Raw genomic sequence first — 24,372 nt, 5'->3', positions numbered from 1 at the left:
CATATTGTTCAGATTCTAACACTGATACTGTTGCAGAAAAATAACCTTAATGGTGTATCCTACCAATCAATCAAGCAAGAGAATCAAACTCTTCATGGAGAACACAACAGCTTTCAGATGTGCCAAGCTCCTGGGTTCCAGGAGGTATAACCTAGGGCAGAGGGGACTAAAAAGAAAACAAACTATATGGCCCATGTTTACAGCCTCCACAGAAAAAAGGGGATAGACGACAGTTATGTTTCTTAAGACTGGCTCCCTCATTAAGTAATAAGTACTAAAAAAGAATATAGAAAAAGATGAGAAAGTAGGCTACATTTACAAGCCTTATTTTAAAAAATGTAAAATGAAGGAATTTGAATCTGTATCTCCAAAGTCCCTTCCAAATCTAAAATTGCATGATTCTTACCCATAAAATGTTACATGTGAAAGGATGTTGAAAGTTCCTTTGAGGGCTACACTGTCTCTGTGATGGGAATGGAATTCTTATTTGTTTTGCTTCGAGCTGCAGTTCCTTTTTCAGGCATACTATTTTTTCCCCTATTAGTAAATATTTTTTTCTAATGGCCTTGATATAATTTTCCTAAGCAAGCAATATCTAGTTCTACTAAATAGTTTCTCTTCAATACCTTATTCCCACATTGTTTTTCTCTACAAGTAATTCACTAAATGTTTTTAAATTTAATCTTAACCTCCCTTATTTACATCACATTTATTTCTTAGAATCTTAGACTTATAGTTATTTCTCCTAGGAATGCCTTTCACTTTGTATTCCTAATAAATGTTCTTTTGTTTCCAAGTTATTAAAAAAACATTTTTCTAGATACAGAATTTATTCATAAGCTTGTTTCAAGTTTTATACATACATGCATAAATATACACAGATATGTACCTACAATCATGTTTTAACTCATTAAGTAGAGTCTCTTACTAATGAGACCAAGGATATGGGCTAGATCTCTATGTGGATTAGTGAGTTTATTTGTCCCACTGCCCAGGATTACTCTTGCTCCTAATGTGTACCTTTTGTTGAAAAGTAGCTGAGGAGAATATAGATGCCTCATTGCAAATATATTAGAAAATGCTCAAAATACATGGCAGATGGCCCATTATTCTTATTCTTAAGATGATATTGATAGCTATAATTTATTACATCTTCTGAAAACCCTCCTTTTTATATTACTGTACATTAAGTAATATTACTTGAAAATTGAATTTATATTTTATAATAAAATATGATATAGTAATATAGAAAGGCATAAGAATTACCTTATAGTAATGATTTCCCCTGGGTTTGCCCTTATGAGCCAGCTACAGTTGATTTTGGCCGGATATTGAGAAGGCCAGCCTGGGCTTGTGATTATACCACTTGGTGCTCGAATTTGTTCTGGAGTCTCTCCACAAGCTGGAAGACAGATAGCCAAAGCAATCTTAGCTAATTATTATATTTTAAAACATAGTACTACTAGGTAAATCAGTGTTTTTTCAAAAAATAAAAACTTCAGACATCAAACAGACAAAATATGGTAGTATCAACCTTAAAAAACTATGATTCTAATGAGATATTTCAATTTCCTCCCTTTCAGACAAAGTACCTTATCCTAATTAAGTATAGTAGCTCCCCTTATCTGAGGTTTCACTTTCCACAGTTTCAGTTACCTGAAGTCAACAGTGGTCCAAAAATATTAAATGGTAAATTTCAGAAAAAAAACAATTCATAAAGTTTTAAATTGTGCTCTACTCTGAATACTGATGAAATCTCTCACCATGCTGCTCCATCCTGCTCTGTCCCATCCAGGACAGGAATCACCCTTTGCATAGCAGCGCTTCCATGCTGTATATGCTATCCACCCCATTAGTCACTTAGCAGCCATCTTGGTTATCAGATCAACTGTCACAGTACTGAAGTGCTTGTGTTCAAGTAACCCTTATTTTACTGCATAATGACCTCAAAGAGCAAGAGTAGTGATGCTGACAATTCAAATAGAAGCCAGAAAGTATTTCCTTTGGATAAAAGTTTTCAACTTAATATAAAAGGAAAAAATCATATGTTGAGGTTGTTAAAATCCACAGTAAGAATGAATCTTCCATCCATGAAATTGTAAAGGAAAAAAAAGAAATTCATGCTAGTTTTGCTGTTACATCTCAAATTGCAAAAGTTACGGTCAGTGCATGATAAAGTGCTTAATTAAAATAGAAAAGGCATTGAATTTGATGGCCATCAGGTTTGGTACTATCTGCAATTTTAGGCATCCACTGGGAGTCTTGGACTGTATGCCCCTTCTCCCATGGATAAGGGTGGACTACTGTACACATTTTGGGCAGGCAAGGACATTTTCAAATTGAATTACTGAGTAACAGTTCAAGAGTCAAGACTACCAGCTTTAGCCATGGAGATCAACCAACCCATCCATCCATCCACACTTTTTCAAAGCACATCTTTTAAATTTCTTTTCTTTATTTTGAACTACCTTACCAATATTTACTCAATCACTTTGTTTAAATCCTTAGGAGTATCATGTTGCTTTTAGGCTACTTTAAATAAACATAATAATATAATGCTGCATTGTGATTTTTATTAAGAAGTTAGTGGATGATTCAATAATGACAGCAAACCATTCAGAAGTACTGCAAAGTGGTTCTTCAATTTATTCCATTAATACTTCCAAACTTTATTATAGCGTCATGAATGATTCCTAAATTATTTAAAAATAAAGTCTTGAAATAGTGATTAAAATATCATTATGTGATTAGATATCTGAATATCACAGAAGAAAAGCTTCATGCATATGGAATAAATTGAAACTAATACCAACACTTCCCTGGATTATTCTCCTTGTATTTTAAACTCTCATTTTAATATAGTTAGCATTATCCAGAATTCAGCTGATAATCTGACAATTTATACTCCCCCAATTAAACATGTAATGAATGTTTAAGCCTTCAGTAGAGTTTAAAATCCTAGAACCTATTATTTAATGTAATTTCAACAAATTAGATTACTTGATTTTTAAAGTAACAGATTAGAAGCAGCAAATTAGAAGTGGGGAGAGTAGCTGCCAGGGGTACACAAGACAGTTATTGGAAATGATAAGACAATTTTCAGAAAAATAATGAAATCTACATGCTGAACTCAAAAACCATGAGCTCAGAATATGTATATTATTGCCTATCTTCCAAAAGGTAAGACTGTTGTATGATATAATAATAATTAATAAATTATTAATATTCATACCTATTTTAAAGAGTTGAGTGAATAAACGAATCAGTGTAAGCAAAGTGTCTGGTACAACATATGGCTTGAATACCCATGCTTTTTGAGTTCAGCTATAGTTTAAATATCAGGTAACCTAATAGCCAAATATCCCTATTACAACTGTAATTTGGAAAAATGATTTTTTTTTCTTTTTTTTTTTTTTTTTAAAGAAATAGAGTCTTGCTACATTGCCCAGGCTGGAGTGTAGTGGCTATTCCCTATTCACAGGTGTGACCACAGTGCAATACAGCCTTGAACTCCTTGGGCTTACGTGATTCTTCTGACTCAGCTTCCCAAACAGCTAGGACTAGAAGCGCACTACCACTCCCAGCAACATTTTTTTTTTTTTTTTTTTTGTGAGTACAATATAGTCTGTTCAATTTAAGTTAAGAATGCTATTAATAAAAAGTATACTATGTAATTTAAAGACTTTATCCATAATGATCAAAATAAAACATACTATATTGCTTAAAGTCAATCCTCCTTTCTATAGAACACCACATTTCCTGAAGAAAACATGCATTCAAGAATTTAAAAGTATATTCTACTGAAGACAAATGTTCGTGCCTAAAATGGGTCTACCCTGAATTAGGGTACATTGCCAAAGGGATCTTGTTTTGAATCATTTTTCAGAACATAGAGATTTGTGGCACAGAACACACAAATACACCAAGAGCTTAGCATACACCTCATTGCCCAGGCATAGTAAAAGCTTTCAAATTACTTTTGCTGTTGTTATTCCCTTAATAGGAGTAAAGTTCCCTTACAAAAAATTTTTAATTCCGATGAACAATGTTTTTCAAAAAAACTAAATTTATCCAATTTTAAGAGCTTATTAATAATAAAGTGGCAAAGTTTTGTTTCTACTTTGCTCTGAGCTATCATTACAGTAATTTAATGAAAAGATACCTTAAATCATTTATAAGATCTTCTTTTTCATTATCTCTTAACTATTCTGGAGTAATATGCTAAAGGAATTCTTAAGTTCATGAAGACATAAATAAACATACAAATAAACAGGCAAAAATACTCATTACTCCTTCCCCAGAATATAGAAAACATTGTTCATTTTCATTAAAAGATTCAGCTACATTAAATAATACAATTTTGAGTTAAATTATATTTAACTCAGAATTATAATACTGTATTGGCATTTAAGTAGTCAAAAACATTAGCTGATTTAACAGCAGTGAGACACAGCCAAAAACTAGGTGGGAGTAATGTATGACAAAGCAGAAAATTGCTAATCTTCAAATAAATGGATAGATTAATTATAGACAAAAACTAGAAAGAATTTTACTAGGTTTTTGTTTTATTAGGTTTTAAGGAAAAAAATTCCAAATATATGAGAAACCCATAGGTGGTGCTCTTATACCAAAAACTAAAGTAAGATGCTAGTATGATACTTTAAAAAATACATTTTGTTAATACCTTATTAACAAAGGATAAGACATACCCCTCAAATAAGAATGGTTACTTTAAAATTCAGTAGTTACTTTTCTAATTCAATACATACTTTTATAATATTATTTTAAAATATTAATGATTCTCCCTAATCAAAAACCAAACCATAGTATATATAAGGTTTCTCCCTGAATTGGTTATAAATATATATATTGATTTAGTTTTGTACATTTGCAACATGACTGAATTTAGAATTTTGTTTCAGATTTAGCCAGTGGCTTTTTACCAACACATTTCTGCATGTACAGTACAATTTGGTACACAGATAAATATACCCTAACATAACCGTAACTTATTCCCCTCTAAATCTAAGAAAGAATAAGTTTCAAGTGCCAAAAGCAACTATTAAAACAATTTTTCCCCTCCCTTTCCAGTTAAGAGTTTCCCCATATATACTGGATGATTTGGAATCAGAAGACCTAGGTGCTGTCTGTTCTATCTGCCTCTTACTGGCATTGCCATAGTGTAAACTACTAAAACTTTTTGGGTACTAGTTTCCTTTTGTGTTAAAAGAAGGCATTGCTATTTTAATATCTCTAAGGTCTACATCAGCCCTCAATCACACACCTCTTCCCCTCAGCATCATGATGTATTTCTAATGTATTTCTCATAGCTCAATGGATGTACTGATAAATTTTTTTAATTTTCTTACCTTGCATTATCTCTTTGACCCACTGAAATCAGACTTCCAATTCTTACCTCACCTCCACAGAAATCCTACTAGTAGGCAAAGGCCATCACTGACATCACTGAGGAATGCAATGGACCCCCAGTCTCCAAGGTACTTGATCTTTCTGGAGAACCTGACACTGACTTTCTTTTCTTCTTGATAATGTACTATCTTGACTTTGCTGACATCATCTCTTCTGGTTCTCCTAACTCTGACTGTTCCGTGTTAGTTCTCTGGTACTAGATCCTCCACTTCCTCAGCCTGCCCCTGATTTACTGGTTTTGCAGCTCATCCCTAAGCCATCTGCTCTTTTCACTCTCAATGGAAGATCTCAGCTACTCCTATAATTTCAACTATGATCTATGGGTCATGAATTTAAAACCTCTAACCCAGAGGCTTTGCATAGTCAAATGCCTGGCGGACATTCTAACCTCAAATTCAACATGATCATAACTGTGTGTTTCCTAAATCCTTCTCTTTATCCTATACTCTGAATCTACATTGTCTTAGGCATCATTTGGCTGATGGAGTAGGCACTTAAGTAAAAAGGAAATTTACTTTAAGAATACCATAGGCAGTTGCAAGGATTTTCAAGGACAGGAAATACAGTAAAGCCAGGCCTCACAGCGATTAAAACTGGAAATTTCAAAGTCAGAAACTGAGCCTGCCTTCTCCACCTCTTAGGGAACCAAAACCTGTTTTAACTCCTACACATCTGCCCCAATCTTCCACTTGGCCTCCTCTGAGTCCTCTATTTTTTCAATGCTTTATAAATGATTTCCCAGTCCTAACTCCTGCAACTACCATCAAATGAAAATGTAATTTCATTTTTTCTTTGTTATTCATTTTACATTACACCTTTTAAAAAGATTTGAGGTGGCTTATTATAGCAATCAAGTTGATAAAATTTAAGCCTCCATTTCTTCCCTTGTAAATGGGGATTAAAACCACCTAGCTACACAGTGTGTTGAAAGATTAAATACAATTATTTGGTGAAGGATAAAGTACATTGCTTGGGTTATAGTAAACTGTCAATAAATAACACCACATGATATGCCAAATCAGAATGGTTGGTAGTAATGCCTGGGATGCTGTACTGAGATGGCTACTAAGGCTGTGTTCAGGCTAAGTGGGAAAGAGGACAGTGATTGTTTATGAAGTGCTAGGAACCATTATGCTCTGGAAAGAATGAAACATTATGTCACAATTAACTGGTTATCTGACATGGGTAAAAGCCAGAGTAAGGATGGGGCTGGTATACATATTTACAAAACCTTATTTTAGGGAATGAATCTCTTTGTTTTAAACCAAAATGTTTATATGGTTTTGCTGGTTTGAATCTCATCTTTTTAGATTTTGACTATACTCCCAATTTATGATACATCAAACCTGACCTTCTTTTACCTACATATATTCAATTCATGCCTTTTCTATTGCTTATATATAATTATTTTAGCTATGGTCTGGTTAATTCTTAAATAAGAATTAGTTTATATGTCATTGGCAAATAGAGGAATCTTGTCAGTATAATGTAAATTTTTTTAAGATTTTATTCCCAGACTGTTAATGATTTGAAATAACCAGAGGTAGAAGTTTTCACAGTTTAAGAAAAAATACAAAAACCCTATATAAAAGCACCTTCCTTTACTGTAAAAACAATGGTTACTTTTCTGGCTTAAAGAACTACTTGGCTTTCATAATAAGCCACCTTGGGAAGCTGCAAATGTAGATGGGAGATGTGAAAACATCACACCACTATGAAAACAAAACACAATATACCTTAACTGATGAAGGATATGTCTGAAGTATATTTTTAGTTTTCATTAAATTGGTCCCATTAGAGGCAAATGTCTTTAAGGGGGAAGGCGGAACCTAAGGATATGACTGCAGAATATATATTAATTCTAACTGCAACTGTCCACAGATATGTGACTATGCTATATTCAGACTGGTATCTTATTTATTAGGGCTATACGTACAAAGTTACGTAGTTGTAAGTGATCTGTACCAACATTTCAACTTTTTTTTTTTTTTTTTTTTTAAAGACCTGGGGCCTTGCTTTATCACCCAGGCTAGAGTACAGTGGCTCAATCATAGCTAACTGCAGCCTTGAACTCCTGGGCTCAAATGATCCTCTCACCTCAGCCTCCCCAGTAGCTGAGATTACAGGAGTAAGCCACTGAGCCTGGCTACTTTTCTCATAAGCTGTTATTTTAATGTGTGATTTTAAAAAATGTGAGGTTTTTCAGGAACACATATATGGTGCTATGGCAGAAATGACTATATTTTAGTCTCTGTTCATTTTGCTTCCTTAACACATCTCTTAATTGTCAGTATCAATATTGTGTTCTTGGAACACAAACATTTACAAAAGTCATCTATCTAATTTACTTTGGTCAGTATCTTTGTATATAAACAAATGTCCAAGTATTTTGGATGATGATGATACACATCTCTATGTAAAATTTCCCATAACTCGAGACATAGAAATCCCCAAATTAAAGGGGTTCTAAATGTTCCTTCAAAAGATAGGAACTTTTAAACTTGGATAGTATCTTTTTTGTAGAAATACATAGTGGTCAGGTTATCTAACTAGCCCCCCAAAGTCTATTTAATTCATAGTAGACCTAGTATATAGGAAATGAAATGAAATGAAAAATAAAATAACATTATTGCAATGCTAGTGGTTAAGATACAGTAAAAGGCCAACTAAATACATATTGTTTTTTATTTATCACGTATGCTGTCAATTGAGAAAGGGAGAATTAACTAAAGAACAGATAGGTAGAGATTCTCTGATAGAGTTCTCAATAAAATTTTGATATTAGTTTCCTGGTTTAAAATACAAAGATTTCATTGTATAGTTTAGAAAACAATGCAAAATTAATTTATTGAGAAACATTCAAGACTTCATGTTTATCCTGATACTATATCAATAATTTCACAGAAAAGCATAGAACTATGGTTTTAAAACTAGATTAATGCATCATACTGATTATCTTTAAAGCAATCATTAAAAAAACTGGAAGTGTTCAAACAACCTCTATCACATGGGACAGGAAAGGATCACTTCAAAATAATGTCAAATAAACTGCCCTGCAATTTGAGATTTCATGGTTTTTAAAGCCTGGAAAAAAAGAAGTAGGCAAAGAAATTTATAATTAGAGCTGAACTACTTGTAAAAGAAAAAGAAAAGTACAATTTCCTGTTCCACAGATGAACTGAATTTCTTTTCAAAACTGACAAGGGTTGACATTTAATGAAGTTGAGACTAAAAGTGACATAAAATCTTTGTGCCTTTAATTTTAATAAATCACAAAACTGAAATACAAGTAAAAATCTGCTATGTTCACTGATCACCTAACTTCATAAGACACATATGAAGGGCACAAAAGAAGTAAAGAGAATTCATGCTCTCAAGGAAATCACAGTTTTGTAACAATGATGTATGCTTATTAGTTGAATCCAAGAAACATGTAACAGTTAATATAACAACATGCTAGACAATATATTACTAAATGATATATTAAAGTAATTTTCAGCAAAGCATAGCATGTAAAGTTAAATATGTGGCATTATATTAAACACAAATATGTGGTATATTAAACAGAAACAAAGACCCACCAAAACACTACACAAGTATAGAACAAAGAGGGTTATAGTACCATAAACAAAGGATTTCTTTCAGAGAACAGAAGTAGATAGAGCCAGCATAAAAAGCACATTCTAAACTACTTAGAAGAATTTAATGACTCAATTGCATAGACACTAGTCAAGCTAAGGTAGACCTACTACAAAAGGAAGTGATGTGATCCAAATATTTTGTAAAGATTATTGTGGGGAAAAAAAAAAAAGAAAGAAAGATAGATTATTGTGGGAAGAGAAACTGGTGAGGTAGTGATAAACTAAAAAGCAAACACAGAAGCTCCTCTTTTGGAAAATTTTATTTTATGGAAGTTTCACTATGGAGCAAAATCATGCTCACCCTGTTCATGAGCAAAGGATACATTTATAGGTAACAGTGGTCACCATCATTTGGCCATCTCATTTTTCAGAGTACTATATAGAGTGTCTTACAAATATTATTAATTTCTATATGGCTGATGAGCACAAAAGCAATTCCAAATGTTGAAAACTAGTAAGAAGGGTTTGATTCCAGTGAAAATAAACATACTCAAAAACAAAAACACCATCTCCAAAATAAAAAATTAATTAGCAAATGGTGTCTGTTGAATGACCACATGGGCTAAGAGTAAGAATGATTCTGAAGATGAACAAGTGAATCATGGAATACATGGAAAATATTGTGCCCATGCAAACAATGAGAGGCACCAAACATGGAAGAATTACAATATGCAGTTATGTGATCAGCATGAAAATCAGATACTTACTGGCTCACTGCTAATTTAGGAAAACAGTAACAATTTGAAAACTTAAGGACTACGTACAGCACATAGTGCTAAGGACGAGATTTCTGATGCCAGTCAGAAGTTTATGGTTCACAAGTCCAAGGCCTGTGAATATCATTAAAGTGAGGTGTGCAGTCAAACCTGCAGATCCAGGGCCGATGATAATATTATAAAATTAGCTAACATTTATTGAGCTCTTTCTTACTACCTGTCTTCCCTTTCTTTTGTCATTTCTCATTTAATACTTACTATTATTATCTCTATTTAACAGATGAAGGAAAAAATGTAGGCACAGAGAAATTAAGTAATTTTCCCAAGGTCACAAAAAACCAGCAAGTGTTACAGCTGGAAATGAACACAAGCAACATGCTTCAGAAGTTGCACTCTTAACCACTTAAGGGAAACTACTGTCCACTAAGGAGCTCCCTATGACACCCAGAATAATTACTAGGGGGGTGGAAAGGAGCTGCTTCAATAACCTTTCAATGTAGACAAAGTGGTCTATTTTGAAAAGAAACAAATTATCGGTCCTATATTACCACGGAGAGAAAAGGTATAGAATCTGTAATAACATGGAGAAAAAGGGTATACTTAGTTTTAAAGCTTCTAAAGACTGATTCCTATATGCTATAAATCATCTAGAGACTACAGGCAGGACTAAACTGCTTCTTAGTCTCTTTCGAATTAAAAGATTTTATAAACAGTATTCTAGAACCTACTTTTAATGGTAAGGAGAATGTACATATAGTTAATCATGGGTGAGATGCTTAGGACAAGGAGAATAGTAGCAATAAGGGGAGGAAGTGGAGGCTGAGGGAGACATTTCAAAGGAAGAGGAATGGACAGAGAAGGGGAAAAGCTGAGATGGCCAGGTGACGAATGAAAGGTGGTAGTACTCTTAAAGACTGCTAATATTGGATGGACAATCAGCTTGGAAAGGATGCATGTTGAGTATAGAGTCCATGGGCAGCTGAGAACACAGGGCAAGTGACCAACCAAGTGTCACAATCTGCAAGATGAATGAAGTTAAAGTCCTAGAGCAGCCCTCTGTGAGACTGCCATGTATGACATAACTAAGCCCTGCCACCTGAACAGCAAACATTAGAAACCCTTGGGCAGGAAGAAATGGCTTCAGTTCAGAAGTCCAAAAGTCCTCTTCTTGTAACTTGACTGGGTTTGTTGCTCATACTTAATGTCTTTATTTCTTTGATTCTTTGTTGTCCAGACTCCTTGAATGGCTTTTCTGACCACTTGGTGTCTGAGCTGAGCTCTGTCATAATGGAAATGTCAGAAGTCAAGATACTGACGATGGAGAGAATTGGAAGGAGAGAGATTGGACATGAGTAGTAAGTATTTCCTTAGAATTACTCTAAATTTTATCCTTTTTTTAAAAAAAAGAAGTCAGAAAACTGAAATTCTCCCTTTGTGGAAATAATTATTAGCACTCTAATATAGGATGAGTATCCCTTATCCAAAATGCTTTGGACCAGAAGTGTTTCAGAATTTGGATTTTTTTTTTTTTTTGGATTTTGGAATATTTGCATATCCATACTAGTTGAACATGTCTAATTCAAAATCTGAAATGCTAAAATGAACATTTCCTTTGAGCATCATATCAGTGCTCAAAAAGTTTCAGATTCTGGAACATTTCAAATTTCAGAATTTTGGATTAAGGATGCTCAACTTGTGGCAGTATTTACTAGTCTAAAATGGGAAAGTTTTTAATTATAATTTATAAGTCAAGAATCAGTACCAGCAGAAAAAAAAAATGATATTAATCAATCACTCCCACTTAGGACTCTCTTGTTACTCTCAGATCTATTACCAGAAATCAAATGATCCTATGGCAAGTAGGCAATCCCACATCCAGCTGTTCATAATTTGCATAAATATTCTTCTGCATTAGTACAGATACTTAAAGAATGAATGCAGCATTTATTCTAAGTAACATTCTTTAAGGACCAAAATATTTTACTTCGCTATTAGCTCTAATCAAGGAAGGTAATTCTTTGGTTTCCTGAAGGTTGCTAATATTCACAACCAACAAAAAATAAGCAAGGGTTATAGTAAATAAAGGTAGTAAAATAAAATGCACAGTCAGAATATGGATAAAGCGAGAGGGAGAAATAGAAAAACAGGGTCACAGCATAATATGCACGAAGGTAAGGACAGCAAAGAAACTGAATGTAACTACCCCAAAATGGAACTATCTAAACAGCTTCCCCTTGAAATTTCTAAGTAGCAAGAATAATTTTGAATTTTGCTTCCAAAGTGTAAGACAACACAACATGAATAGGGAAGATCCACCCTTTTATACCTTTTTTAAACGGCTTAAGAGGGCATAAAAACTACTGATATGGTACCTACATTTTTCCAATTTTAAGCACTACAGAAGACTATAATGCTAAAGCAAGCTACTACTTCTATTTCCTGAGTGGGAAAAATTATTAATTTTTGAAGCTTACCATAACTCTTGCTGGAAGCATAAAAGAGGTAAGGGAGAAATCAGCCCAAGAGAACAAATTAGCCTTGGAGCTCATGATTTTTTTCTAAGCCATCTCTATCGGCTTTGACATAGTTTTTAGTATACTCACGAATCTTCTAGGAGTATTCCAGTCATTGTGCCCTTTGTCAATAAACATAACTCAGAGTGTATTTAAGTGAGGAGTAAAGAACTATTATCTGTTTTGTTCTGGATACTGTATTTCTATTACTGCAGTTTAAAATCAAATCACTCCATTACTTTTATTGGACTATTAGTCAACTGACATCCAAATACAGTTTACTCACCTCCTAAGTGACTGGTTTTTGCACAATATTTGCACAGTACATCCAATTCAAATTCAATCCTTGGCAAAATTACAGATAACATGCTATCACACTTTGAAGAATTATTCTCAAAGTTACAGAGTAAAAAAGAAAATATTAAATGTTTGAATGCAACTTGTTTTTTTAAGCCTCCACTGGGTCTGGCCCATTCAATGGAGTGGGTGCATCCAGATGAACTTCACTTCTACCATCTGAACATCACACACTCTGTCACAATACGACCCGTTCTATTTATAGTTCTGGTACTCACATGTACTGTTCTAACGATGCATTTATTTATGGCTTATTACATTAGAGGTTGAGTATCCCTTATCCAAAATCCTTGGGACAAGAAGTATTTCAGATTTTTTTTGATTTTGGAATACTTGCAGATATATACTTGGCTGAACATCCCAAATACAAAAATCCAAAATCTAAAATGCTCTAATGAGCATTTCCTTTGAGTGTCATGTCAGTGCTCAAAAAGTTTCTGATTTTGAAGCATTTCAGTTTTCAGATTTCAGATTTGGGATGTTCAACCTGTAAAAAAAAAAATAATAATCTTGTTATGAAAACATAATTGTTCAATAAATATTTGATAGTATATAAAATGGGTTATAACTATATAATATAAAGCTGTTTTACATAGAACATTATCAATAAGATTAAGGTATATAGTATATAACATGAAAATGATAATACCACCATTACTTTCCTTTCTAAAACTCAAAGGGAGCACTCCAAAAGTTTAAATGTCTCATAAATAAACTCTCTCAAGGCAGGCAACGGCTTTAATTAATAGTATTTAATTAATAGTATTTAATTAATAGTATCCTACAGTAATGTATTTTTTTTTTTAAATGGACTCTGTCTTGTATTCCCTACTCTCTTCATATCAAAGATAGTTTCCTGGGTTCACACCAAGTTCTATTTTTACATTCTGAAATTGTAAAAACCCTAATGGATTCATTATCAACTAAAACATAGTAAGCTTGCTTTCTTTTCTTCATTTGAAACACAGGTAAAAGACACTATTATAACATTGGTCAAAAGAACCAGTGAAATTCTTCTTAGTAACTTCAGCAAGAGAGGTCCAGGTACTTGATTGAATAATTATAAAAAAATATTAAAAATCACACAGAAAAGGCGTAAAGGACTACCTGACCTGCTGCTTATTCACGTAACTCTTCTATATTAAAAAATATTGTAAAATTCTATCAAATCTACAGTTTAAGCTTTATTTCCTTTCAGATTCTTTATTTGGAAGATCTTAAAAATTCTAGAATAAACATTTTATAGACTAAATGTTCTTCCAGGGAAACTTCAAAATACCATGTTACAATATTTAAGCCTAAAGCTGTGGTTAAAAACAAAAACCATTTTACTATAATGCTCTACATTATTATAAAACGTTGCTAACCAATCTGTAAGGAAATTAATTGTAATTTAGAAAATATGTCCCAACTAAAAAGGCCACAGCTAAATTATTAATTGTAAAAGGCATATAGGATCAGCAGTGTGCTAGGCCTTTGAATACTAGAACAGAAACCATAAAATGCAAATGCACAAACACAAGAAACAGTGATAATTCTGATAGAATAAAATTCTGATGGCATAAAGAACAATACATAAAAACTATCTGAAGTCTGTTTTATATTCTCTGCGAATTCAGTTAATATGAATAAGGATTAAGAAAGGAACTTCCTAAGTAAATATTCTTTTTCTTAGCTCTCAGAACATGTCAGCTTCTCCTGACAAAAGATTCCAACCCAAATGTAGATGCAAGATCAAACTAACCTCAGAGAGAGTATTTAACTATTGTTAAAAGGTAGGAACATTTAGAAGCTGTATCATTGATAATTGGGAATAACATGTTGATCTCATATGTAAAAAAATCCCTTCTACCTGAGAAAGCAGCATGCCCCAACATCTCTTCCTATTAGCAACCAGAAAATCATTTTTACATTTTAGGCTAGTTTTTCCCTAACTATAAAGGAAAGCCAATCTCATTCCCATATTCTTTGCAATACTACAGGCCATGAATCAAAAATAGAAGAAAACAGTTACTTTTTTAAAAGAAACAATCCAGAGGAAATAAAAGGTTGGGACTTTAATGGAAACATAAGAAAAAAAATGAAACAAGAAAAACATGATCATACCAAACATAAACGTTCTCATACACTGTAGATGGCTGTGTAAACCGGCATATCCATTTTTGAAAGCAATGTGTCAAAAGGTTTCTAGAGTCATTAAATTATTTATAACCTTTGAAACAGTAATTCTACTTCTAGAAATTTATGCTAAGGAAATATTTTTAGACATATAAAAGGCTACATAAATAGTTGACCCTTGAACAACACGGGTTTGAACTGTGTGGGACCATTTATATGTGGATTATTTTCAATATATATATTGGAAAATTTTTTGGAGATCTGCAACAATTTGAAAAACTTGCAGACAGATCGCATAGCCTAGAAGTATCGAAAACACAAAGAAAAGTCAGGTATGTCATGAATGCATAAAATATATGTAGACACTAGTCTATTTTATCATTTACTACCATAAAATATATACAAATCTGTTATAAAAAGCTAAAATTTATCAAAGCTTAACCACACAAAACTTACAGACTGCACATGGCACTATCTGCAGTCAAGAGGAACATAAAGATGCAGTATTAAATCATAACTGCATAAAAATAACTATAGTGCGTACTGTACTACTGTAATAATTTCATAGCCACATCTTGTTGCTATTGTGGTGAGCTCAAGTGTTGCGAGTATCTGCTTAAAACACCGTGTGACGCTAATCATCTCCATGAGAGCAGTTCATCTCTCCAGCAAATTGCATATCACAGTAAAAAGTGATCTCATGTAGTTCTCCTATATTTTTCACTGTATTTAGTACAACACTGTAAACCCTGAATAACACCACAGGACCCATACGAAATGCCGCTAGAGATGTTAGAAGTGTGCCTAAAAAGCAAAGAAAAGCCATGATATTACAAGAAAAAGTTGAATTGCTTTAATACGTACTACATACTGAGGTCTGCAGCTGCAGCTATTTGCCATTTCACAGACAATTCATCTTATAAACAGACAATGTAAATTTATGGTATCATTAAATACAGTACAGTACTGTAAATGTAATTTTCTTTCTTATGATTTTCTTAATAATAATTTTCTTTTCTTTAGCTTATTCTATTGTTAAGGATACAGTATATAATACATATAACATACAAAATATGTGCTAATAGACTGTCTTTGTTATTGGTAAGGCTTCCAGTCAACAGTAGGCTATTATGTAGTTAAGTTTCGAAGGAGTCAAGAGTTACACGTGGATTTTCTAATGTGTAGGGGCTTGGTGGCCCTAACCCCATTGTTCAAGGGTCAGCTGTATATTAATATGTCCCGTGAACATGATCCAGACTAGAGAAAACCCATTGGAAATGACCCATTGGTTTGTTTAAGAACATTATAGTGTAGCATTTTGATGGGAATTTTATGCAGGCATTAAAATAATGGATATAAAGACTAATGAAAAAAACAATGTACTGTATAAATGTTAACTAGAAAGGAGATAAAATTAGTTATAACTCAAATACATATGCAATTATTTTTAAGGTATGCACAGAAAAAGCACAAATGAAATAAATTAATACACTATTAATTATACTAAGATGAATGAGTGATTTTCTTAATCTTTTTGCTTTTTTCCAATTTTTCTAAATGTTTACTATAAGTTGTACAATAAATAAATAGAATTTGTAAAAACAAAAAACTTAATTTGGAAGTTGTCAGAGTAGGGAGAACATAAACTATTTCCAGAATTATCCTGGTTTGAATCAATATCATAGATTATAGAGTTAAATTCAGTTTAAAGTAGTTATATTTTTTTAAAATCAAATATATTTGTTTAATATGTGCAAAAGTCTTGTCACAAATCAACTTGACCTAAAATATGTTTCACTCCACGTAGATTAGCAGTAATTTAGCTATTTAAAAAATTCAGACATTAAAAAAAACCCACGAGACATATAATTTAGACTTTTTAAAAAAACAATATTAAAATAGCCTTCGTACTCTCTCATATATACAATTCAATTTCTTGGCAGTTTCTATTCTATAATTTCATAATGATTTTTATAAACTATTAGATTTACAAAAATGCCATCTGCTTTTTTTTCCTTTTTCTAATTTATATGTGAAGGGAGATTTAAAATTCTAGACCATGAAAAGTTCTCAATTAAAGAAAAAAGCATAAAAAAAAGATCTTATCTAATAATTCTTTCCCATTATATAATCACTAGGTACACACTTATTTTTTTCTTTCTTCAGTTCCTCAGAATGAATATATACTTATTTTTTTATAATTTAACTAAAATTTCTTATGCCAATCTGTAGCATAAGAATCACCAAAAAGACAAATACTTATGTCTTTAGGCAAGAATTTGAAAACGAAGATGGAAATGAATAGAATATTAAAAATATAAACATATTATTCCAAGCACAAGAACCAAAAATATCTTATCAGTCAGCAAATAATACTTCTCCCCAACTTGATGAGTAAGCATTTAGTACTATTCCTAATTAATAACATAAGAAAAGTTAATTTAAATCATTTACTGCTCACGAAATATTCTAACTAGGCTTTTTATAAATTCATATGCTAACTTAACATGCTCATTACTTGCCATAGTACTTAGTACATTAATAGCACATTTATAGGTGCATCTTGCACATTTACTTCTGATATTAAATGGTCAGTTCCTTAAGAATATTTTACTCATTGCTTACTTCCACCCTTCTTGGCACAAAGTCCGTATCAGGTACTTAATACATGCTAAATTAATTGAATTCATTTAAAGAGAGGGTGACCATATACCCTGATTTGTCCAGGACAGCCCTGGTTTTGTCAGTGCTGCCAGCACAATTAAAAATAGTGTACTCTTTCATTTTCAAAGTGTCCTGATTTGGATAATAAATTACTTGATAACACTAACTGCAGACAAGTTAAAATTCTTTCTAAAATCGTCGGTGTACTTTCCGAAGTGCAAACAATGACTGGAGTAGGGCACTGAGCACTGGCAGATAGAGTATCAGAGGTGAAAGGAGCAGCGAAGAGCAGAAGAAATAGGTACCACCGCGGCATACTGAAGTGACTCACCATTTCTGTTGCTTGCTGGTCTCAAGGGAGAGCAAGTTGTACATTTAGAGATTCTTCCAAAGGCCAGTTCTCCATTCAGACCAGCACTGAAGGGGCCCTAGTTTCTACTGGGGATGCAAGGATTTCCGAAAGCTTATACTATAGTAAACATTACATTTATAGCTCCACACTGGCCATAAAAAAATGCAACGAATCTGTGTGTCCAAAAGCACCTTGATACAGCATCCATTTATTTTTTAATAGTATAATTAGAATAGATTTCATATACAATTCTTCTCATTCTACAGAAGAAAGATTTTATAAGATGAGACTTCAGGAAAAATGATGAGCCATTAGTAAGGTTTCACTGACCTCTGAAATGGAGTATTTTATTGATGTACAGATATATTTAATTAAAACACACATTTTGTTATGGGCTAAATAAATTGTGTCACAACCACAATTCATATGTTAAGTCCTAATCCCAATACTTCACAATGTAACTGTATTTGGAGAGAAAGGGCCTTTAAAGACGTAATTAAGTTAAAATGGGGTCAGATGGGTGGGCCCTAATCTAATATGACTGATGTCCTTACAAGAAGAGGAGATTAGGGCAACCATATACACAGAAGGAAGACTATGTGAAGACATAATTAGAAGATAGTCATCTACAAGCCAACGAGAGAGAACTTAGAAGAAACCAACCCCACTGATATCTTGATCTCAGATTTCTAGTCTCCAAAATCATAAGAAAATAAATTTGTGTTGTTCAAGTTATCCAGTATGTTTCACTCTTATGGTAGCCCTAGCAAACTAAAATACATTTCTAAATATATATCCGAAATTCAGAAGTAGGGAAAAAAGATTTTACAATGTAAAACATCTTTTACATTATTTTAAAGTGAACAATTTTTAAACTGATTTTTTTAAGGAATTTATTTAAGGGCGATATCAATGTTCAACAAGAGCCTAGTAGTCTAATTTCAAGCAAACATAAAAGTAAGTAGAGTCTAATCTTGATGAGTTGACAAAAAATTCAGAATTTACATAAATACTGGATATGTACAAATTTACATAACTTCTTATACTCTATATTAATCTGCATAACTAAGCAAATCAATATTTTGCAAATGACCAATGTATATTATAAAATAAAACATGGTAAGAATATCCATTCAAAGGGCAAGAAAGACCAATTCGATTTTAATGTAACAGAGTAAAAAAAGTTCACGGAAATGTTTTCAGATTCCACATTGTCCCTAACCTTAAATAAACTACTACTTGTTGAGTTTTGGTATAGTATCAAAGAAGAATATTCACAACTATCTAAAAAAGACTGTTAAAATACTCCTCTCTTTTCCAATTACACATCAGTGTGAGGCTGGACTATCTTCACATTCGTTAAATACAACATGTTGCAAAAGACTGAATGCAGAAATAGATGTGAGAATCCAGCTATCTTCTTTTGAGCCAAAAAATTAAAGACTTTACAAAATTATCAAACAATTCTATTCTTATTGTTTTTTGTTTTGTAAAATATTTTTTATAAAACTATTACATATTGATGTAAACATGCAATATGTTCATTACTGTTATTTTAAATTCAATTAATAAGTTGAAGGACTTAAACTTATTTTAAGTTTTAAAACAGTTTCTCAGTCTTAATTTCTAATTCAGTAAATATTGGTAGCTATAGCCCACATAAACAACAACTCTTTGAAGTCTTTATATAGACTGAATTGTGTCCCCCTCCCCCCCAAACCTGTATGTTGAAGCCCTAACTCCCTAGAGATAGAGCTTTTAAGGAGGTAACAGGTTAAATGAGGTCATAAGGGTGGGGCACTAATTCAACAGGACTGATGTTCTTACAAGAGGAAGAGACACTAGAGACCTCTCTCTTTTTCTGAGCACCCCGGAAGAAAGGCCATGGGAAGACACAGCAAGACGGTAGCCATCTACAAGCCAGGAAGAGAGGTTTCACCAGGAACTAACCCTGCTAACACCTTGATCTTGGACTTGTGGTCTCCAGAACTGTGAGAAAATGAATATCTGTTATTTAAGCTATCCAGTAGTATTTTGTTACAGCAGCCTAAGCAGACCAATATAGTCCTCCTTAATAGTTTTAAAACTTTTAAAAGCTTAAAAGGGTCCCGAGACAAAAAATTTTGAAAACCACTAAATTACACAGTAACCAATTGGTTGTGAAAATTGAAATATGTCTATAAACAATCTTATTACTTAGTTACAACTTGGAAAAGTAATCATAATTTTCATTAGCTACTGAAAATATAAAGAATAAAGGAGGTCATCTTTAAAATAACCTTATTTTTACTTTATGTATATAAATTATATACCATTTGAAAGCATGTTTTTAAAAAGTGAAACAAATGGTTAAAGAATTTATGCAGGCTACGGAGGCACTTGCTTTTCATTTTCAGTAAACCAGGCTTGTTAATGTGTTTGACTAGTGCATACTAACCCTTAGAATAGTGACCCCAATCTTTTTGGCACCACGGACTGGTTTCATGGAAGAAAATTTTTTCACGGATGGGGGTTGGGGAGGGAGGCAGAGCTCAGGCAGTTTGATGTGAACAACGGAGAGCAACTGCAGCCTGGTTCCTAGCAGGCCATGGACTGGTACTGTTCCACTGCCCGGGTGTTGGGGACCGCAGCCTTAGAGTAATTGTTAAGTCTATTAACTTTCTGAATACAAAGTTATACACAAAAGAGCAAATCTTCAGTTTTGCTTCAGGTAAGGAAAAATAACCAAATTACAAGATGACACAAAGAAGTCAATCGATGGATTGATAAATACACTATTTATACCATACACAAGCATGTTGTTGGATTGCTTTTAATAGCAAATAAACTATGTACTCAAGTACGATAGTTTTACATAGAGTAGTACTCTAATCTAAAAATCAAGCAAAATGTTTAATTTCTAAGGCTCTAATCCTAGGGATAGCATTCAAATTACATTATAATAAGTTTCATTTCATATAACTTTGTATGGAAAGAAAATACTAATTCAACTTCAGCTAACTTTTCTCTTCGTTCAATGTTCATATGAAAAAATAATTATGCAGTCCGTTTGGAAGAATATAATCAATCCATGGGCATGCAAGTATCAATTTTATCTTATGAGAATTTCTCTATGTTCCAGTTACTTCATTCCTTATTACATGCTGCAAAAAGCAGTAATAATTTTTATAGCCAAATATCACTTCATAAGATACCAGGTGGCTTTCAATATTTACCATATAAGTCATGCATGAAATTTAAACATTACAAAAAATGACTTACCAGTTGACACTCCTGAAATATGCACATTTTCAGAATGTTCTGCAAGAGCACCATTTCCTAAAATTAAACATAATGAATAAACTAATTTCCAAGATAAAATTTATAAAAATTTTTCAGATCCTCCTTTTAAAAGAGAAACAACATAGACCTATTTTTTAATATTCAGAAACTAAAGTTTCTTATAATAATCTTCAAAACAATACTAAAAAACACTAAAATACTAATAGTAATAGGGAAAACAAAACATTTTGGAAGTCACAACAATGTAGTGTAAAATATAAAAGTCAAATATATAGCTCTGATTAACACCAGAAAGAATTTTCCATCAATTAATAATCAAAAGGAACTTAGTACTACTACTAGAAAAAAGAGAACATAGCTTTTCAAAAATAGCATTCCTCTAAGATCATGTCCAATCAGCCACAAGCCAGCGTTATTACTGTTAGGGCCACACATATTGGTACTTTAAATAAAAAAAAAAAAAAAAATGTCTTGCATTGTTTTCTAAATCTTTCAACCTTTTCTCACCGACAACTCTAACAGTCTTAAGAGCAAGGACAGAATTATATCCTACTTTGGTAGCTGCTGATATAAATAATTTTATTCCACAGAGCTGGGCACATAGACGCATTCAAATAACTTACTGAATGTCATCTAATAAAATAAAAGTATGGCTTTAAAGTACTGAGGATATTTATTCCCTCAAATTAATATAAACCGTGTCCCTTCAGGTATTCATGTTTTTTAAAAATTTGCATTTTATTTTATAAATTATTCCCATCTACTTCTGTTATTTCTTGTATAAATTTCTCACTGTTACCGTCTAAAGTTTTGTCTCTCTCTACCCATTAGTTGGATTTGCCATCACAATAGCTCAGGAACCCGGCAGACAGAGAAAGAACTCTCCTTGGAGTGGAGTGGGGAGGAAACTAGTTGGGAAAAGCTTAGAAGGTTAAAGCAGAATTCTCTTTTGTGGATGACAGTGGAGAAAATAGCAAATATTATAATTAACAACTTTTCTTTTATAACTACCACAGTTCTATGATTGCTTGATTATTGTATAGCACCCCCTACTGCACTAAGCTACAGAACAGAGTCTGTGTTTATTTGGCTCACCACTGTATGCACAGCTCCTGGAAGGTGGAGGTACTCAAATAGCTGATAGGTGAATAAATGAGGGATGCAATGATGATTAAAATGAAACCATGCCAGTTAAGCACTTGATATAATCCCTGGCACATAGCACTGAACTGCTATTCATCTTTGTAACTGTGTAAAGTATATTATTACTAAATAAGAGTGATAAAAAAATATTTTTGGTTCAACTACAGACAAGTATATCTTTCAAAATGAAAAAAAAATGCTGTTTCCCTCAATTAAGAATGATATAACAGAAATGATGAAATAAGTGTATAAGCTGTAGTAAGTATACAAATAAATCTGATTATAGTTATTTTAAGTACTGTGCATTAATAACACATAAGGCATAATTTCTTTTTCCCAGCAATGTTAACTGGTACATATATAGAATAGAAACTATTATGCTAGAAAAACCCTATCCATTTCTTTACCATACACAACTTATAAAAATAGGTAGCAGAAACATGACATAAAATTCATTCAATAAAACACTTAGTAAGATTTGCCAAAGGTCAGTATAAAGTGTCTAAATCCTTGCTACTCACAAGCAGAACAGCAGTACTGGCCACCTTGGGAGTTTGTTAGAAATGCAGAGACTCAGGCCTATCCCGGATTACTGAACCTGAATTTGCATTTTAACAACATCCTCCTCCACTCTATGCACATTAAAGTTGAAGAAGCACTAGTAAGGTTTTGGCTTAAATTTGCTACTTCTATATTACATAACTACACATTATAGCTGTGTAATGTGTGATGGATGCTAAGGTTTCCAATATCCCTAAGGTAGCATATTATGTTCAGGAGAGTTTTAATATTAGATTTTTTTCTTTTAAGAGAGAAGAGTCTTTTTTTCTTTTAAGAGAGAGGAGTCTTGCTGTGTTGCCAGGCTGAACTCGAACTCTTGGGCTCAAGCAATCCCACCATTTCAGCCTCCTGAGTAGCTGGGACCATAGGCCTATGCCATGGCACCTGGCTTAGATATATGTTATACATTAAATCTTTTTTCTAATTTGGTAAACAGAGTTAAGATAGGTAGAAGGAAAAAAAGCAGAACAATGTAGTATTGAAGACTGTGGATTCTTGACTATATTGTCAGGATTTTAATTCCAGCTCATTGCTTACTTGCTGCGCAGTTTAGGGCACGTTACCTAACATCTCTATGCCTAAAATGGAGACAATACCTACCTTATAGGGCTTAGTGGAATTCTTTATGATAGCAAAAAAAAAGAATTAATTTAAATCTGTATCAACATGCAAATGAATAAACTGATACAGCCTTACAATAAAATATTCAATCAATTGAATAAAATAATAATTCTTTATGTACTAACTTGGATAGATACACATTAAATTAAAAATGTTCAGAATAGCACTGAAGTACGATCTAATTTTAACTTTAAAATTATGTATTTACAGTTTATAATATGCAGATGTTAAGCATGTCATATATATGCACATGCATTTATTCAAACATTGACGAGGCTAAAGGTACATACAAACAGTGGAGGAAAACTTCTGGAATTGGAATTAGAGAGGAAGACTTGTTTTTTATACTTCAGCACTGACCAAATTTGTCACAAACAGGCACGGATTTCTTTAAAAATTTCATTCATACTAGAAAAAAAGAAATAAGTGAACAGAGTATAGTTCATTTCCCTTCATTCTGGAAAAAAACAGAAATCTAATAAATACTCTATAAATATTATAAATTATAATTCCATAAATTATTAATTTTAAAAACACCTTAAAATGTAAAACATGATACTGCTAATTTCCCATATATTCACTCTAACTTAAACACAGTACTATTTAGAAGCTTAAAAAAAAAAAGTCAATGATAATTTCTGTTAACATCAAATAACCATACTTTTTTGGTTATATTAGATATTTCTGATTCTGAACATCATTTGAAGAAGTGGGCTACATGGGCTACATAATTCATGTGTACTACTATTCTAAAAAATATTTGAATAAATATGTCACTTATATAACACAATTATTTCCATGATGTCAGCAGATAGCCCAAAGAAAACTGTTTTGTTCATACAAAGCAAATTACGTTCTCTCCAACCTCCAAGAAAAAAAAACTCATACGTCTGAGTATGTATACCCACCCCCTCCTTACTATAACTACAGTGCTCAAATGCAGCCATTGTAGACATTCTTGCAGAAGTCACCCT

The 24,372-nt window shown here is 32.6% G+C and overlaps 1 protein-coding gene across 2 annotated transcripts in view; it reads right to left on the bottom strand.

Moving 5' to 3' along the window:
* The window catches only part of LRP12 (LDL receptor related protein 12), a 75,081-nt gene that overhangs the window by 15,114 nt on the left and 35,595 nt on the right, over nt 1-24,372 (bottom strand). The window contains exons 2-3 of one of the 2 annotated variants that reach the window (XM_069466106.1): nt 21,053-21,109; nt 1,267-1,402 (exon numbers count right to left, since the gene is read on the bottom strand). In XM_069466106.1, the coding sequence (XP_069322207.1) occupies nt 1,267-1,402; nt 21,053-21,109 (193 nt within the window). The remainder of the gene's footprint in view (nt 1-1,266; nt 1,403-21,052; nt 21,110-24,372) is intronic. The other variant, XM_069466107.1, reaches the window with a different exon arrangement.

The sequence above is a fragment of the Eulemur rufifrons genome, chromosome 3 (genome assembly GCF_041146395.1).
Source record: "Eulemur rufifrons isolate Redbay chromosome 3, OSU_ERuf_1, whole genome shotgun sequence".
NCBI lineage: Eukaryota > Metazoa > Chordata > Mammalia > Primates > Lemuridae > Eulemur > Eulemur rufifrons.
Note: the sequence above shows the minus strand (reverse complement) of the source record. Positions and strands in the feature narration are given on the sequence as shown.